The sequence below is a fragment of the Haliotis cracherodii genome, unplaced genomic scaffold (genome assembly GCF_022045235.1).
Source record: "Haliotis cracherodii isolate W230 unplaced genomic scaffold, xgHalCrac1.p SCAF_2, whole genome shotgun sequence".
In the NCBI taxonomy this organism is placed as follows: Eukaryota; Metazoa; Mollusca; class Gastropoda; order Lepetellida; family Haliotidae; genus Haliotis; species Haliotis cracherodii.
Genome location: NW_027266275.1, coordinates 74,846,418 through 74,868,191, shown reverse-complemented (window position 1 = coordinate 74,868,191; position 21,774 = coordinate 74,846,418). Strand labels below are relative to the sequence as shown.

Here is a 21,774-nt window from a genome sequence, read left to right as displayed (position 1 = left end):
ATGCAATGGTCATTATCCTCTATTTGATAAGCTTTTGCAGAAAAGGATAACTGAAATAGTATAGGCTCATAAGCCAATGATCACAATCTTTTTTTATGCTTTCTTCTTGCGTGTATTTGGATTTATTGGCAAATTGTCTGTGATACTGATGTAAACGTCGATGTTGAAATGCAATCCTTCACTTGTTGGAATATTTACTGATTACGTTATCCTAAACTACACTTTCTTCATTATGTTTCTTTGTAAGACAGCTGCGATATTCCTAATTTCGGCAGAGATATATGTAGCTCAATGTAATTTGATCGTTTTTATATTCATTCTTACACTAAAACAATACATCTCTAATTTTTGAATTGTCTAAGTGATCACATGTTAAATATTCATTCTATAGTTTACGTATAGAGTACATGGACATCTGTGTCGGTTTAGTTGCCTGTTCGCTGTGTTTAAATCGATTGCAACCTATAAAAGATGCAGCAAGTGCGTGTTGTTATCACTGACCTTAAACAAATAATTCTGTTCCTTTACTTTTTTTAATCGCACACATCTTGTCTCAAACACGGAAAGTGTGTCTTCCAAATGAAGTACAAACATATTTTCAGACTAGGTAATTCATAAGCATTTGCATTTGAAACAAAATTGTATTAGGCATATTCTTTGAAATGTATAAGCGCGTATTCGAATTGATTCTGTATAGGCCTGAGCTATTGTTTTAATGTGTTTTAATAAATTGAGTTAGGAACATCAATTATTCATGAAAATGTTAAATGATCTCTCTCACATAATGCCTCGAAATAAATTCTCTACCATTCCGGTAGCGTGTTTTACGAAATTCTTAGAAATATATAACTCGTTAAAAATGTAAGGTAAAATAAATTAAATTCGAATTAGAATTGCATGTTATCACCTTTTTAGGTCACATTGGGATTTCTGTTTTGATGAAATTGTGTCTCCTCTGTGATTGCAAACAATGCCTGGATGGTAGCAACAGTTGCTATGGAAGGGCGGGGCTGAGTTGGAATGTTAATCTATAAATCAACATTGAAAACACATTGAGTGTCGGCTGGAGGGCCATGCGATGGATGTTATTTCCACAAAACTATATTTCAACGAGGAGAATCTTTGTAAGCTGTAATTATATCTTCGTTACATGTGTCATTAGCGGACTACAAGACTTAATGTGTTCACTTCTCACCTGACTAGAATATTCAACTCTTTCTCTCCCCTGCTCCCCGCTTATGTCAAATGCAATTCATTGTGTTGTATGTCTGTAATATGACTCAGATAAGGTTAAGGTGAAATCAAAGAATGAACATTGTATTAACGGCTGTCTTTTGTAATTTTAATTACGTAAACGTATGCAAACTAAGTCATATCATTGCTGGCTATTTTTATCTTTGTAGATATGCAGGTTAATCCAAGTGCTGTTAAACATAAAGTATTTTCTTGCAATCAGTACACACAGATACATTGTGTTATTTAGACTGACATAGACATATATGCTACTGTCATCACTGGATCAGGTGTTATAGCAATCAAAGTATAAACACCAACACGTGTTATTGTAATCAAAGGATGAAAGTAAACTTGTCCAGTTGTAAATCAGATATAGAGACAGAGCATGCTATTGTCATCAAAGAATGCACGTAAGCCAGTGTTGTTGTGATGAAAGCTGAGTATACACATGGGGTCGTGTTCCTGTGCTTCAACGTGTACACATTGTGCTTGGTTTATGCATCAATTTACCAATGCTACCTTTATAACAGATGCATTTAAAAGTGCTTATGTGTGTGAATATGGTTTAACAAACGTATTATCCATGTGAGTGCCATATAGACATGAATACGGTGTTAATTATAACAGTGTACGTGTGGTCTGGCGTATTTGTGTACTCTGAGGGGGATGGCGATATTAACCGAACGAATACACAAACACACACGCAACCACACACACACACGCACACGCACACACACACACACACACACACACACACACACACACACACACACACACAAAACACACACACACACACAAACAAACACACACACACACACACACACACACACACACACACACACACACACACACACACACACAAACACACACACAAACACCCACACCCACACACCCTTTAACAGCTAGTTTTCTTCTCAGATGGTTTATCATTATTAACAAAGTGGCTCTTTACACGTTATTTAACATTGTACCCGTGGTCGACTTAAATGAGGGGACAACGATTTGGGTAAGATGGCCAGAGTGGCCTGCCTTGATGCATTAGTGCACATATGCACACGTGATGTCGAACACCTGGTATCATAACTATTTGATAGTGATTCATAAACACATGCTCATGATATAGTCGGAATCGTACAACCGACACTTCTTTATGCAGAGATTTCTGCGCAAAGGGTTTTGTCGCTTCATTGGCTGAACACAGTCGCCAAAAAAGTGCAATGTCCAAAGCACTTCTATGATGTGGTATAAAATACATCACCAACAAATAACGACTTCTTGTTTGTTTCACTTTTAGCCACCACCAAACATGGATGTACACTTTTTGCCTGGCAGTTTATTGTCCGTTGTACCGCACTATATCTCATGATTCAAATATTGCTGTCTCTGATTTGAAGTCAAAAGTTGAATGACTGTATTTGATGCCGGTTAATGATAGATCCCTTGCGTGTGGTGTGGGTAATATGTGACTACTGGTTAATACATTAACTTCACAAATAATATCAAACGTTTCAATGTCCATATAGAAATTGTCTTTCCATTGCTGATCGGTAGAACGCTCAATAACAATGTTCCTCTGGCATGTCTGCTAGTTAATTGATTCATTACCTGTCATCTCAAACAATGCGCGTAAACACAGCTGCATGTTTTAATCGATTATGATATATGTCAGCAGGTACTTAATTAAAATCAATACTCAGGAATCAATTCAATGAATTTAATGGCAAAAGATAGTTACGAATTTAGATTTAATTTAGTTAAAAGTAAAACTGTATGTTGAAATGACTATATGGCCCGGGACATTGTATCTTGTCTGCTCTATGTTGGTAGGGAAACAGTATCTTATATGTTCTGTGTTGGCAGGGAAACATTATCTTGTTTGCACTGAGTTGGCAGGCAACAGCACCTTGTCTGCTCCATGTTGGCAGGAAACAGCACCTCGCCTGCTCCATGTTGGCAGGGAACAGTACCTTGTCTGCTCTATGTTGGCAGGAAACAGTACCTTGCCTGCTCTATTTTGGCAGGAAACAGTACCTTGCCTGCTCTATGTTGGCAGGAAACAGTACCTTGCCTGCTCTATGTTGGCAGGAAACAGTACCTTGCCTGCTCTATGTTGGCAGGAAACAGTACCTTGTCTGCTGTATAGTAGCAGGGAAACGACAACCTTGTCCATGATATTTTACTGGGTTACGTTACCTTGTATGTCCCATGTTGGCAGAGTCGTATTAAATTTTCTGAGAAAGGTAATTCAAAACTGTTTTTGTCGGTGCCAGAGTGGCAAAATATAGTGTCCAATTCAGATTGTAGTGTTACAACATTCTGTTGAAATGACTATATGGCATGGACATTGTATCTTGCCTGCTCCATGTTGGCAGGGAAAAAGTATCTTGTTTGCACTGAGCTGCCGAAGGATCTGTTGCCTGATGGTTCTTCGTTTCGTTGTTCTGTCAGATACTTTGACTAATTTGAACAATAGTAATGAAGCTGGTTCATTTTGGAATGGCATTGTACATATACATGCGATGCGTTACTCATATATATACCAGTACTGGGTACTGGGTTGGGGGTGTTAATGCGTGCCCTGGGGAGCAATTCAGATATACGTTACGTCAATCTATGAAACATAACTAAAGAGAACGTTTGCCACAGACGTTCTTTGCGTCTAATGTTGAGATTACTGGTGGGCTGACACTGCACCCAGAGGTATCAGGCGGCACGGGAACCTCCTCCACTCGGAGGAGATACGCTGACAGGTCACATGACATTGGCAGTATACCAAGGCCCAAGTTTACGACCGATGTAACTGGATGTACCGATGTGTACAGAATGAAAAGTAGTCAGATACCGAAAGTCATTAGCTAAATCAAAGTGGAGATAAGAGCTGACAGGTGCATCTCCAAACCGTACTTGACTTATGTGTGACTTGGACCTGATGACACCCTGGCCTGCACATACACAGTACTATAAACATACATATACACAGTACTATGTACATACACATACACAGTGCTATATACACAGTACTATATTCATACACATACACAGTACTATATACATACACATACACAGTACTATATACATACATATACACAGTACTATGTACATACACATACACAGTACTATATACATATACACAGTACTATGTACATACACATACACAGTACTATATACATACATATACACAGTACTATGTACATACACATACACAGTACTATGAACATACACATACACAGTACTATGTACATACTTATACACAGTACTATGTACATACATATACACAGTACTATAAACATACATATACACAGTACTATAAACATACATATACACAGTACTATGTACATACACATACACAGTACTATATACATACATGTACACAGTACTATGTACATACACATACACAGTACTATATACATACATATACACAGTACTATGTACATACACATACACAGTACTATATACATACATCTACACAGTACTACATACATACATATACACAGTACTATATACATACATATACACAGTACTGTATACATACATATACACAGTACTATATACAAGCATGTACACAGTACTATATACATACATTTCCACAGTACGATATACATACATATACACAGTACTTTATACAAACACAGTACTATATACATGCATTTACACAGTTATATATATATATATATATATATATATATATATACATGTACACAGTACTATATACACACATATACACAGTACTATATACATACACATACACAGTACTATATACATACATATACACAGTACTATATACATAAACATACACAGTACTATATACATACATGCACACAGTTCTACAGTCAAATATATACACAGTACTATATACATATATATACACAGTACTATATACATACATATACACAGTATTATATACATACATATACACAGTACTATGTACATACACATACACAGTACTATATACATACATATACACAGTACTATGTACATACACATACACAGTACTATATACATATACACAGTACTATGTACATACTTATACACAGTACTATGTACATACATATACACAGTACTATAAACATACATATACACAGTACTATAAACATACATATACACAGTACTATGTACATACACATACACAGTACTATATACATACATGTACACAGTACTATGTACATACACATACACAGTACTATATACATACATCTACACAGTACTACATACATACATATACACAGTACTATATACATACATATACACAGTACTGTATACATACATATACACAGTACTATATACAAGCATGTACACAGTACTATATACATACATTTCCACAGTACGATATACATACATATACACAGTACTTTATACAAACACAGTACTATATACATGCATTTACACAGTTATATATATATATATATATATATATATATATATATATATATACATGTACACAGTACTATATACACACATATACACAGTACTATATACATACACATACACAGTACTATATACATACATATACACAGTACTATATACATAAACATACACAGTACTATATACATACATGCACACAGTTCTACAGTCAAATATATACACAGTACTATATACATATATATACACAGTACTATATACATACATATACACAGTATTATATACATACATATACACAGTACTATGTACATACACATACACAGTACTATATACATATACACAGTACTATGTACATACTTATACACAGTACTATGTACATACATATACACAGTACTATAAACATACATATACACAGTACTATAAACATACATATACACAGTACTATGTACATACACATACACAGTACTATATACATACATGTACACAGTACTATGTACATACACATACACAGTACTATATACATACATCTACACAGTACTACATACATACATATACACAGTACTATATACATACATATACACAGTACTGTATACATACATATACACAGTACTATATACATAAACATACACAGTACTATATACATACATGCACACAGTTCTACAGTCAAATATATACACAGTTCTACAGTCAAATATATACACAGTACTATATACATATATATACACAGTACTATATACAAACATATACACAGTATTATATACATACTTATACACAGTACTATGTACATACATATACACAGTACTATGTACATACACATACACAGTACTATGCACATACACATACACAGTACTATGTACATACTTATACACAGTACTATGTACATACATATACACAGTACTATAAACATACATATACACAGTACTATAAACATACATATACACAGTACTATGTACATACACATACACAGTACTATATACATACATGTACACAGTACTATGTACATACACATACACAGTACTATATACATAAATCTACACAGTACTACATACATACATATACACAGTACTATATACATACATATACACAGTACTGTATACATACATATACACAGTACCATATACAAGCATGTACACAGTACTATATACATACATTTCCACAGTACGATATACATACATATACACAGTACTTTATACATACACAGTACTATATACATGCATTTACACAGTTCTATATATATATATATATATATATATATATATATATATATATATATATATATATATATATATACATGTACACAGTACTATATACACACATATACACAGTACTATATACATACACATACACAGTACTATATACATACATATACACAGTACTATATACATATACATACACAGTACTATATACATACATGTACACAGTACTACATTAAAAAATGTACACAATACTATAAACATACATATACACAGTACTTTGTACATACACATGCACAGTACTATATACATACATATACATAGTACTACAAACATACATATACACAGTACTATATACATAAATATACACAGTACTACATATATATACACAGCACTACATACATACATATACACAGTACTATATACATATACACAGTACTATATACATACATGTACACAGTACTACATTCACAAATATACACAGTGATAAATACATACTGCCACCATGGGTCAATTTTACACTTGTCATGGTCCAGTGCCGCCATGTTCCCCGGCAGAGCTCGGTAATCTCCGGCGGTCGCTATCTCACAGAGTGAGATCATTTTACTGTTTGAGATTTAGTAGCCCAATTATTTTTCTCTCTTGTAATCTAATGACACACTCAAACCATGTAATAAGTTGATGTATGTTGTCTCCCAAATGCTCGCTACACTATTCCTGTATTGAAAATGTTTTTGTATTATGATTTGCAAACATTAGAGGAATTTCTGTCTACATTCAGATATTTCTCACATATTTATTTAAATGTTTGCTTCATCAATAAAAACTATACATAGCTTGTTGTGAATCTTTAATGGTACCGTTGGGTAGCTTATGTTCAGCGCTTTATGTTGATACTAACATCTCTAGTGTAGATATATAGTAGTTAGTTTGCTATTGGTGTTTTCCCCTCGTTTAGAAACACACGTTGGCTTGTCGCCTCAGTCCGTTGTGTTCCCCGGCGTTCCAGCAGAGGATATCTCCTCCATCGTTTGCGTGCGCTGTATATAAACTTTGTAAAATCCTTATCTTCAACCTCCAGGCTCCGTTAAATCGTTCACGATTATCTCGCTACTGGAGTGGTCGTGTTCGAAACTCAGGTTTCTTCAGTAAGTAGGTTCGGGGCTCAGTCTGGGTGCACTGAACTAAACGTAGTTACTAGTAGTTTTGTAATGCTGAGTTTTGCCAGTAACCCGATGATAACCAACTTTTCCGTGACTTCTAATACTCAGTTTTTCTAGCAATACGTGGATAACTAACCTTCCCGTGTTTGACTAGGTGGTCAGTGACTAGTGCTTCCAAAACTCTGTTTTTTCTAGTAATCCGTAGATAACCAACCTTCCCTTGATTAACTGACTATTTGGGAACGCACGCACGCACGCAAGCACGCAAGCACGCAAGCACTCACGCACGCACGCACGCACGCACGCACTCACACACGGAGTGTTATGCAGACATATATGGAGAGTAATACCTCGACATTCTTCCCCACGTTGATATTTATATACACGAATATACACAGTAATAAATAGACATACCTACATACACATTGGACTAATGTAAGCAGATAACACACAGCATACTCATACCCACACATCCATACCCAGTGACACACGAAGGGGAACAAACTTGATATTTTATAACAACCACCAAATACCCATATAACGTCTTTAGGAAATTTTGCACTCGAACTGGTAGAAACTAGAACTCAATGTAATGTAATCCTTGAATTTCAGGAACATTGTCTCTGTCTCCATGTAGTCCGCAACATTCGCACGACATTTTCCAATCAACTATTACATTGTGTGCACTCGATAAAACAACGATTTTAAGTCAGTCCAATCGATTCAGCACAAACAGAAGTATTCAAATTATCAAGATGTTAATGTATACAACACTGCGAATGTGTAACGCCACCAAATGATACAACATATAGTGATAGAAAAGTTTAAAACAGAGGTGCTGTCCAGTGGAATTGCGGGGTATCCCTAAACAACCTTTGACACTTGTATTGACATACTGAAATACCGGGTTTCCTTCACAGAGTAATTGTATTTGACTTTTTGTCAGTGACTTCAGTATGACATGATAACGAATGAGCGAGACCAAGTGAAGCTGTGTTTTGTATTGGTAATCAGAATACAAGTGAAGCTGTGTATTGTATTGGTAATCAGAATACAAGTGAAGCTGTGTATTGTATTGGTAATCAGAATACAAGTGAAGCTGTGTATTGTATTGGTAATCAGAATACAAGTGATGCTGTGTATTGTATTGGTAATCAGAATACAAGTGAAGCTGTGTATTGTATTGGTAATCAGAATACAAGTGAAGCTGTGTATTGCATTGGTAACCAGAATACAAGTGATGCTGTGTATTGTATTGGTAATCAGAATACAAGTGAAGCTGTGTGTTGTATTGGTAATCAGAATACAAGTGAAGCTGTGTATTGTATTGGTAATCAGAATACAAATGAAGCTGTGTTTTGTATTGGCAATCAGAATACAAGTGAAGCTGTCTATTGTATTGGCAATCAGAATACAAGTGAAGCTGTGTATTGTATTGGTAATCAGAATACAAGTGAAGCTGTGTATTGTATTGGTAATCAGAATACAAGTGAAGCTGTGTATTGTATTGGTAATCAGAATACAAGTGATGCTTTGTATTGTATTGGTAATCAGAATACAAGTGATGCTGTGTATTGTATTGGTAATCAGAATGCAAGGGTTGATTGATAAGCCCTTAGCCTCACTTAGAAGGAACAGCGAAACAGTGAAATAGGTTGTTGTTGATTCACTTGAGCAAATTATTTATTATACCCCTCGAGATCGGTTGACAACATATAATGCAGATATTTATTTCGAGTGATTTCTCTCTTACTTAGACAGTGTAGCATGTGGCGAAGGGGAAAAAGTAGATACTGTTCGGATGTCTTAAAAACGTTGGATGACAAAATGTCAATGGAGAGGACTTCAGAGTGTCTATAATATTGTTTGATCCGCTTTGTCTCACACAATTTAGAAATAAGTGATCATTCAGCAGATTCACTCCCACGGAGTAACAGAGGTAGGTTTTTGTACACAACTGGAGAGAATCTTACTACTTGTAGTATAGTTGGAATGCATAAACCAACAGTGTCTCTTAGTGTACATTAGGTGCGACATATGCAAAACTGTGTTTCCTGCCGTAACATTTCCTGAAAGTGAAGGCCTCAAAGACATAATCTCAGGCAAACTGCAATATTCTAAGTTAACATAAAAAGCTCGCACCCGATAATGAGGCTTTTGGTGATGATGAAATACTACACAGATGTGTGTATAGGATGGGTCGGTTATGTACAGGATGCATGTTTGATCTCAAACTCAACTAGAGTGAGTGAGTTGGGATTAACGACGTTTGGACGATATTTCAATTTTTATTCAGCTTGTGTGAGAAAAGACGAAAGTTATATTAGTTTACCACTTAACCTCATAAGTGCGAACTCTCAGCTAAGAAGTCTTGTCAAAATTACACATCCAACAGTGCGCACCTGATCATTGCAAGCACGTGTGGTCATTGCAAGCACATGTGGTCGTTTCAATGACAGGAGGAAAAGATGTACGAATAGAAAAAGACGTAGATGTTGACTTTGTTGAAACACTGACCGAGGCAACCCAAGCACTGTGTAACCTGTGACATTCTTTATTTGTCTCCTTTTAATTGAAGGATGCTTATGGTCTTGTAGATCAAATGACAGATTCGTGAACCACTCGCACTTCAGTTAACTGGTAAAAGAAGTTACATATGATGTTGTTATATTGACGCAGACCACATACGTGTGTAGAGATAGCAATGAAATTATGACAGCACGTCACTGAACTATTGACTTGTAAAAGAACAAAAAAATATACATAAATGGTAATGTTCAATTGCCCTGGGTACGATATTGCAAAAGAGCGTCTGCATGACATATTTGCCTACGGGGTAAAACCATTTTCTTCACCTCATGGGATGAGGCAAATTGCCATCGAGGGGTAGGTTAACCCCAGTGATAAATGCATTTACTTGACAAAATGTACCCACGGGGGAACCTTTGCGCCATAGGGTAAGGTAATACCCGGAAGTAAACATGTACATTAAACGAGGCTTTCTCTTTGGGGACAGTCATATGCATAAACCATATATAAACGTAGACAAAAACAAACATGGATATACGATATATTATTAAAATTGAGTATGTGTGTGTACATGTACATGTACAAAGAGATACACACATTACTATTCATAGAGTGATCTACGAGGTATAATTTAATTGTATACACATTGGAAATGGTGTTCGATGCATATTAATATGTTGTGTGACATACACATAGTGAGTGACATGCACAAATTGAGAGATGACATTAGATACGTAGTAACATTCAGTGTGACATACACAAACTGACATGCACAAATTGAGAGATGACATTAGATACGTAGTAACATTCAGTGTGACATACACAAACTGACATGCACAAATTGAGCGTGAGTGACCATCATCACCTCTGGGCATTGTCTGTCGCCTTCATGTGTGTCAATGGCATTTACTGCCTCTTACTGGTTTTAGCAACTACTTAGGCTCTGAGGCTCACCTACTGATTTAATTCTAAGTCTTGCTACACTTTCAAAATTTCGTCATCCTCAATTTACTGAGTGAAAACTGTTTTAGACTCTTGGATGGTCGATGAAATTGTGTCGCTCATCGAACCTAAACTGTCGATGTCACACATCAGCATATCTCCTTTGAACACAGCCACATACAGACATAACACACACAGACGCTGACACGCAGAAGAAACAACACACACACACACAAACGTCAGAGTCACATGTACAAACTCTACACACTTTTATAGGCAAACAGCAAATATGTGCCGAGCGCCAGGTATGATAACAAAAATTACTATATTTTAAGGTATTTCATGGAATATATAGTCTAAATAAATGTATCGCTATGAGGCAGGCAACATACAAACACTTATTTTTTTATGCAAACAGGGTTAGTGGCGGATGCTACCGGCACGGCAGGACATGATTACCTCTTTGGCGTATGCCTGGTGTCATCACTGATTTTGTCACCGCTATTTTGCCTTTTACACTCAGTGGAATCTGTTTCGTCAGATAACCGAGACTGGTTATTCTCTGGCGTTGACGTTTTACACAACAATCCATACAATAGATAATATACATGAATTGAATCACATGCAATATATATTACAAATACATGATATTACATATATATACTCGACCCCGGGCAGCTGCACAGCTGATCTGATTCCGTGCATTGAAATTTTATCTGCCAATTTTACAGATTATGTAATACTACTTATGTGTATCTATTGAACATATATAAATGGGTTAACACAAAGTTTATATTCAATAGATACACATAAGTAGTATTACACAATGTGTGAAATTGGCAGATAAAATTTCAATGCACGGAATCAGATCAGCTGTGCAGCTGCCCTGGGTCGTGTTATCCTACTGTGCCTTATCCCATGTACAGCGTTACAGGCGGTCCACCTGTCGGATAATGTGTGCAGAAATCAACATACCTAAAGCTAATCAAGTGAAACAGAAGCCAATTCGCTTCGTTAACTCACTTTTTATCTTGCATATGCGTAGCTAATTTGACAGAGCCATCACAGATACGCGCGTGATATGAATGGGGCGACGCTTTTAGCCTACAGTTGCTCATTATAGCGCATAATCACCGAACCTTTTCCCGCGGAACACAGCGGGTATATGTACTTGTAGTGAACGACAAACCATGTCATCCTCAAGTATAACCTACACTATACTACGGGTATACTCAGGCGGTACATTACCCACGTGTAAAACACACATATAAGACGCGCATGTAAAACACAAGCTGTTTCCTGCACACGGTTATATATTTGAACATGAACAGTGCCACGTGTCAAAACACACATATATACTTGACTGTACACACATATATACTTGACTGTACACACATATATACTTGATTGTACACACATATATACTTGATTGTACACACATATATACTTGATTGTACGCACATAAATACTTGATTGTATGCACATATATACTTGATTGTATGCACAGATACCTTTGATTGTACACACAGATACCATTGATTGTACATACATATATACTTGATTGTACACACATATATACTTGATTGTACACACATATATACTTGATTATACACACATATATACTTGATTGTACGCACATATATACTTGATTGTACACACAAATACCTTTGATTGTACATGCACATTTACTTGATTGTATACACATATATACTTGATTGTACACAAATGCATATGTGATTGTACCGGCATATATAATTGATTGTATACACATATAAACTTGATTGTTTAAACATATATACTTGATTGTACACACATATATACTTGATTGTACACAAATGCATATGTGATTGTACGCGCATATATACTTGATTGTATATACATATATACTTGATTGTATACACATATATACTTGATTGTATACACATATATACTTGATTGTACACACATATATACTTGATTGTACACACATATATACTTGATTATACACACATATATACTTGATTCTACACATATACATAATTAATTGTACTCACACACATATACGTGATTGTACCCACACATATACTTGATTGTATGCACATGTATTCTTGATTGTATACATATTTATACTTGATTGTATACACATATATACTTGATTGTATGCACTTGTATTCTTGATTGTACACACATGTAGAAACACAAGCTGTTTCCTGCACACGGTTATATATTTGAACATGTCAGGGAGCACACTAAGCAGTGACACATGTCAAAACACACTATATACGTGATTGTACACACATATATACTTGATTGTACACATATATATACTTGATTGTACACATATAAACTTCATTGTAAGCATATATATATACTTGATTGTACACACAGATATACTTGAATGTACACAGATATATACTTGATTGTACACACATACATACTTCATTGTACACACATATACTTGATTGTACGCAGATGTATACTTGATTGTACACACATATAAACTTCATTGTAAGCATATGTATATACTTGATTGTACACACAGATACCTTTGAATGTACACAGATATATACTTGATTGTACGCACATGTATACTTGATTGTATGCACATACATGTATATACTTGTTTGTACACACAGATACCTTTAATTGTACACATAGATACCTTTGATTGTATACACATATATACTTGATTGTATGCACATATATACTTGATTGTATGCACATATATACTTGATTGTACACACATAGACCTTTGATTGTACACACAGATACCTTTGATTGTACGCACATGTATTCCTGATTGTATACACATATATACTTGATTGTACGCACATGTACATGTATTCTTGATTGTACATACATATGTACTTGATTGTACGCACATGTATACTTGATTGTGAGAGAGAGAGAGAGCCTGTAACAACATGATAATCCGCACTGCCGTATAACAGTACAGTTTAAAACTGTCCATTCACAGAATTATCACCGCTCTGTTTCCTTCTACCCCCAATGGAATTGGATTCGGCGGATAATCGAAACAGGTCGTTTCTCTGGCGTTGACGTTTTGTATTTACATCAACAGGCATGTAATGAACAATAACTACATAATTGCATAATCAAACGTTGATGACGATATACGGTACATGTATAATTTTGAATAATTTTCAAATGCATTTAAACATGTTCAGTTCGGGTGTTCTTTTACACCAGTCCTATATAAATCACAATTCAATCGCACATGTACCTACGTTTTGCATGTAAATATTATATTTCCTTATTGGACACGTAAAGTACGTGGGACAGCGCTGTATATTATTCCTTTGTACATACATATTAAGGACATATCTCACATGAACTTTCGTCTGCCCTGGGTGTGCTGATCTACACTTATTTTACGAGGGCATAAACCTGATCTGGTACGGAAGCAGATGACCTATTCTATGTTTTACGTTATGTATACTCACGAAGTTATAGGTAAGAGTTGTACCGAATTACGTATCAGATCAGTTGTAGATCCTGTTTTATTGTTTCTACAAAGGTCAGTCTCAAAATTCGTCGACATATACGTTCTTGTACCGATTTTTCATAAATATTTAATCAAAATGCTTTTAAATTGGATAAAGGGGTATTTCATGCGTGTGTTACGCACGGGTTTGTTTTGATTGGAATCTCACTCAGGGTATGATCACTTCAGGAAAGGTCATTCTTTTCACTCATAAAGATTCGCAAAATTGTCGAAATTTACACATTTCTATGAGAAGTATCTTGTCACATCGTTCCTTAAACTCAGTGAAAGTGAATAAACTACAACCTGCATCCCAGTTCTATATGCTTAAACTCACAAGTAAATGTGATAATGAACTTTATTGATCTCTAAAAATTAATCACACTTATTATGGTATGGACTTTATGCATATGTTATTACATATTGATCAATCGTCTTACTGCTTAAATAACAGGCCAGTTACAGCATGATACAGTGTAGCTTGATGCCGTCTAAATTCACCGTTGGTAGGCAAAGAAAACGTGGCACCGTTAATGTTGTTTCTCTTTCCAACCGCTGAACATTGGCAATGAAAATAACCAGACACATCACCATGGCGTGACTACAAAAAAAAGCTTGCCGAATTTGAATTTGTTTAAATTTCAGGATGAAAAAAACATAGAATGTTAGTAAACAATACATCTGCAAAGCTGAAAAAGATTATGCTTTAAGTATGTGCTTCTGAAAAACCAAATTGGATAAATAACACAGTTACATCTATTTTGAAGAAGGTTAACATATATCACTGGCATGGTAACATCCAGTTGCATATAGACCCAGTGTAATAATTATGCGCATGTAAATCAACCTATTGTTAAAAATTCTCGAAATGCAGTGACAGGATTATATTCCTGGATCTTCAGCCTCCGACTCCTTTTAAAGCAGTTGCAAATTGAATGAGTCACTCAAAAGCACGATAGGTCACTCGGCCAACACAATCAGGAAACACTGAAATAGTGAGCCTGACGCGGAGACTTCAGCGTTTGGTAACATAACGCCCGAAATACGAATAATAATAGTACATTTCAGTCTGTAATGAACACCGCAGTTTGTGCAACAAGATTATCTGGTCCTTTTCTCAAGGTGCCCTTGCCCTTCCTTTGAAGTCGTCGATGACATAATCAAGCTCTTGATTTACACTACGTCATTATAGAGCGGTACAATAAACACTAAACTTCTTTAGTGATCGCTCTGATTTCTCTTTTTCAAAACGTTAGAGACAAGAAAAAAGCTCTGCTCATGCATCCTGGAAACCGAACAGTATTGATTCGTTGGTGGCGATACTTGTGGGTGAGTGTGACCGACTGAAGGACCGAGATTCAAACGGCGCTGTTTGACATTTCAAAGGGCACTGAGATTGTTGAGAGTATAAACAGCTAAGAACGTTAATATTCAGTTGTTAAACAATTCCCAAATTAAAGATCATAAAACGCTCACACAAATAGAAACACTGAATCAATGAGTATGCCTTTGAATATTAACCACTACTACTTTTCACGTGGAAGCCATTATGCAAACGGTTTCTGTTTTGTTTATTAACGCGAGCAAATATAATGTTTTTTTTCATATGGAGATGTACATATTTTACAGAGCAGTAAATGAAATCATAGCAAACCTGTTTTCACTAATTACCATATTTAAGAATTCTATAGTATCTAACGGAAACAGAGGGTGTCATTTAAAGAAAGACGAGCGTCAGGGATTTTCAAGTGATCGGTTGACTTGCCTTTGCATGTGTGTGTGACAAGTGAATACGCTCCCCTTTTTGCGAACACCTGGTACCATCACGATTTGAAAGTTATTTAGAAACACATGCTTATGATATAGTCGGAATGGTATATTGGACTCTGATATCTTAAGATTATGGAAATGTTTCTGTCGCTTTTATTTATAACGCACCTCCACACTTACATGTGAATCCACATGTTTTGATTTGTATTGTCCGACACCAGTTGTCCTCCATTTAAGGAGTGAAAAAATCCTGATCCATGTGAACATGGGGCAAATGACGGCTAATGAACGACGTCGCAAACATAGGCCAGGGTTCACCTCCCATGTAAAATACAAAGGAAGGTTGCAGTTTCATGCTGACAAACATGAATGTTCACTATATCTTAGGTAATAACAGTAGCGTGTTCAAACAGTCAATAAAATGTCTAGACATGGGGAAACTGAATGTCCATATCGTGCAATATGAGCAATATGTGTATCGATTTTTCTAACTCCTAAGATTTCTAACAAATATAGTATTCACGTGTTCGTGTTTTAACTTATGTGGACTTGTGGTCTGAGATGTTTCATAGTGGTTCTCGGATCCGCTGTTTGTGTGTTCGAATCTTACATTGGAACATTGGTTTCTTAGGACTATATCAGTTTTAGGCATACGTTCAGTGTTTGAACCCCCAAAGTCGTGTGCACGGACGCTTTGTTCTTCTGAGTGGTTATTTCCAGGTCTGGCGTTCCTTTGTTGTCTGTTTTCATAATGTCGTTGCCTCCCAACTTGTCTACAGTATCTTAGTAGGTGCCATGATGTCACGTCATCTTGGCGTGGTCCATGATGTCACGGTATATCTGAAGCAACTTGGCCTTAAAGGAAGTTCGATGTTGTTGTTTTACTGGGGATACAACCACATGACTCTGATTGTTCCCGAGATGCTTTGTTCAGCAGCATGACCATGACCACGACATGATGTAACTTGAGATATTACATAATGTTTAGGTGTAGCCATTAGCACAGTTTCTCAATTGAGACTTAGGATGTGCTCATACATGCCCGGACGACACGGGCTGCATGGAATCAAACACGCCGCTATTCGCTGCATGGAGTTGCGCCTCTCAACTGTGCTAGGGTTTGCTGGTTCCAGAATGTTGAATAGTATAAATATATTTGTGTAAAGATGTACATTAACAAAACATATGCCCTAAAACTATGAACTTTATACTATGAAAAGCCAGATCGTACACCTTGTTTATAAGTTACCAACTGAAGCTAACTATTGCGATCTTAACTCCTATTTTAACATATGTTTCAGAATTTGGGGACTTTAAAAACTTAACAATGATTGAAAATGTTTACCTGACTTTCATTAGAAAATTGCCTCAAGCAAAGAAAAGCACACCCCTATATATGCTGTTTGGTGAAAGTGAAAGAAAACCCTTATGTATGGAAAAACAACAAAACTTTCTCGTCTCATGTACACAATTCTACTTATTTAATTTGTGCAAAATTTTAACGGTAAACCAGAAAATAAGAGGCTGAATTTTATTTTTCCAGACAGGTAATAAATACATTTGGACTTCTCGTGAAATAGTAAAAACAAAATAAATGACCTGAAATTGAAAATAAAAAAAGATATCGGGAAGACGTATATATCTAAAAAATGGAGATCTGACATGGATTCCTCATGAAAGGGCAAATTCTATTAGATAGTCAAGGATACTAGTGAAAATGACCAATCATGGTAAAAATTGGTAAAATCCGACCAATGAATGTATTTTACTGTAACACAATGTGACTTTCCAACCACCTATTTTCAGTAATCCTGAGCCTGGTCGGTGGCATCATATGCCTCTGATAGAGAAAAACAAATAAGAAAGAAGTCGAAACATTTCTTATGCGTGAATACTTTGTAGGTGTAAGAAAGAAATTGTTGCCATTATACTGCCTGAAGAGGCCTTCTATGTTCAATGTTTTAAAATTATTTAAAATTAGAAATACTATTATGTTAAACAAACTTTGTAGATTTATGCTGTCATATAATAGATAAATTTCAGTAATATGTAATTTGTCAAATGAGTGCTATGCTATGTAACCTTGATTGAAAATAGTTCTGTTCTGTTGTGAACTGTCAGCGCCACACCTAAACTCTTACGAGAACGTCATAGGTCACCAACCACACTAGAAGGTTAACAGTCACCGGGTACCTACCGGGTACCCATTCACTACTGGGTGAACAGAGGCACACACCGAACAAAGACACTTGGAGGCACCACATGTGCTACATGTGCTTCAATGCAGGCTGGCAGGCTGACGAACAGGTCACCCGACCAACGTACAAGCAAATAATAGCCACACATATATGTCGGGTGAAAACACAATGACAGAAACAGTTTTGGAATTTGCCAACCAGTTCGCGAAATAATGCAGCCCGTGTTAAGCCACATAAAGCTGACACGACGTCATCACGCACCATCTATGCGCATCATAGAACGACATGAGGTCACTTTAAAACTGTGACGTTGTTAAAAGCGAAATCACTGGCGGGTTTCAGTCGAATTCATAAGTACATGTCGACATTTCCTCGTGACTCACGATGTTCCATATATGTTTCATGACCCGAAACATTAACTTGATACCAAACAAAAACATTTGCATCGTTATTTATGCCATAGAATGCTATTGGATAGTAATTAAAATCTTAAATTTATCAAAACTCGTCAATAAAAATATAAACAACTTCGACAAACCTTGAGGTGTTGCTGCTTTAATAGACTCGTGCTGATAATAATATCAAGCGAGACTTTGGTCACAGTATTTACTTATCTGTTGGATGATATTCATTGCATGTTGCATAAACGTGATTAATGTACAGATAGTCTTAGATTAGCAAGAAAGATAAATCTAGATGATCTCTATCGCCTGTTGAAAACAATTTATGTTTCGTTAAAACGTGATTTAATTAACAAACAATAACCTTTTCACACCACCTTCTTTGACTGTGAAGAGAGAAATGAAACGTCAGTGTTCTGTTTGTCTGCGAGCTCCGAGAACGCCTTGCACTAGCTATCATCTCTATCACCAGGCGTACAATGCAGGTCACCTGGACCCTCTGAGAATGTCATAGATACCATCATCAACCCTGAAGGATGCCTGGCATATCAGATCGATTGTTCCTTGATAAAAATATAAATTGGGTGATAATACACCAGAGCACGTCTGGTTGCTATGTAGATGTTTATACACTTCTGGGCGAAGACAATGTGTTGTATAAAATGTGTTTTCGTATTTTGCTTTCAGGAAAATCCATCCGGCGAAGAAGCGTTTGTCTTGTTGGATAGTGCAAATTAGTGTGATTTGTAAAAAATAATTTATGCAGTTGTTTTACAGGTGATCGCACAAGTCTTTTAATCCCATGAATAAACAGATAAAAAATCAATAAAATAATTAATATATCATAACGTTCTTTGAGATTTAGTTTAGTCTGTGTAATTAAACACCAACTTAAAGATCGTGAATATCTTCAATCTGTTTAATTAGACACCAACATGAAGATCGTGAATATCTTTACTCTGTTTAATTAGACACCAACAGACAATCCTCTGACGATGCTTCTCACTGACGTCTAATTGTTCCCGACCCTCGTGTCTCTCATCGTTTCTCTCTTGTCCCCTGCACAGTTTCTGGTCAGTCAGCAACACAGTGAAGATGACGTCACAATGTATCGCCTTCTTCAACGCTGTCCTTCTCACGGCAATCCTGTACTTCTCTAACGGCGAGGCTACAAGTGAGTTCTCAAGTCTCTCACCATAACAGAAACATTTATCAAACTGATTGTGCCATAAAATATTCAGGCTGGTACTCATTGATTATGTTCCATCTGGAGGTGATATATTACATTAATAAATATACTGATACATCACGTTCATACTGATAAAGATATATTACATTCCGGCTGGTAAAGGTATATCACGTTCAAACTGGAACTGATATATCAATGGTTAAGCCATAAGACATTGAAACTGGTTCTGATATGATAAGCATCAACCACCACTTTACATGACCAATGAGGAACTTCTGGGGGTAACCAGCCACAAACACCATGGGTTAACATTTCAGACTAAATACTGAATTAATACTTAAAAAGGTAAACCCAATTGAAAATTGCCTTAAGTTTAAAATGTAGATTGAGTAGAAAATATCAGTAGACATATTGTACTGATGTTTCCTTTCAAGCTGATTATTCTGACGTAATATCGCACAGATGTTGGAAACTCTAGAGCTCGATTGACTGAGAACAATATGTTGCCCGGTTAAACGTGCAGTTACCTATTTGAATAATGAAACTGGCTTCGACATCTCTCCCAGACCAGTATCACAGCTTCATCCGTAGGCTGTAGAAGGCCCGGATAGATCATCTGTTCTCTTTTGTACCCGAATGTACATTAGTTCAAATTATTCTAAGGTTTACTTTAATCAAGGCTTTTCAACTTACGGTATAAATGACAAATCAATTGAGAAACTGTTAGTTCTTTTCGTCAAATTCTACAGAACACAACGAGGTAAATGATTAAATAGGACTGTAGTTGTTACATATACCGGGGCCAACTCGCGTCTAGCTCCACGGGAAGTATAACGGTAAACATCAGCTTTTGTTTCTAAAAGGTTTGTGTGTGTGAAGTTATGTGTTATTTAAGGGAAGAGTGGCACCACCGCTATTTGATAGTAATTAACAGCTATTTGAAAGCTATTTGATATTACCATCACCAATGTTATCATCACACCTGGTGTCATCACTATTTGATAGTGATTCATAAACACATGCTCATGATATAGTCGGAATCGCGCAATCGAATCTGATTTTAGCAGAGATATGATATGAATAAGAACAGGATTTTGTCTCTTATAAGTAGACAGGTATTTAGTTATTTGTTCACCTATCCCTTGCATGTAATTCATATTTCCTGAATAAAAGTTTGTTTAATCATATGTTACATTCATACCACTGAAATATTACATTCAAGCTGGTACTCATATATCAAATTCAAACTTGTAATAAAATACTGCATTTATGCTGGTACCGATATGTCATGTGTCTATAGGTAAGGATAC

The 21,774-nt window shown here is 36.0% G+C and overlaps 1 protein-coding gene across 5 annotated transcripts in view; it reads left to right on the top strand.

Annotated features, from left to right (window-relative positions):
- Window positions 1-21,774, top strand: part of LOC139468513 (neuronal acetylcholine receptor subunit alpha-7-like) — an 83,248-nt gene that overhangs the window by 29,301 nt on the left and 32,173 nt on the right. For 2 of the 5 annotated variants that reach the window (XM_071250512.1, XM_071250511.1), the window contains exon 2: window positions 20,343-20,449. The exons of the other annotated variants lie outside the window; for them this stretch is intronic. In XM_071250512.1, coding sequence (XP_071106613.1) covers window positions 20,371-20,449 — 79 coding nt within the window. In that variant the 5' untranslated portion in view covers window positions 20,343-20,370. The remainder of the gene's footprint in view (window positions 1-20,342; window positions 20,450-21,774) is intronic. 5 annotated transcript variants of the gene reach the window in all.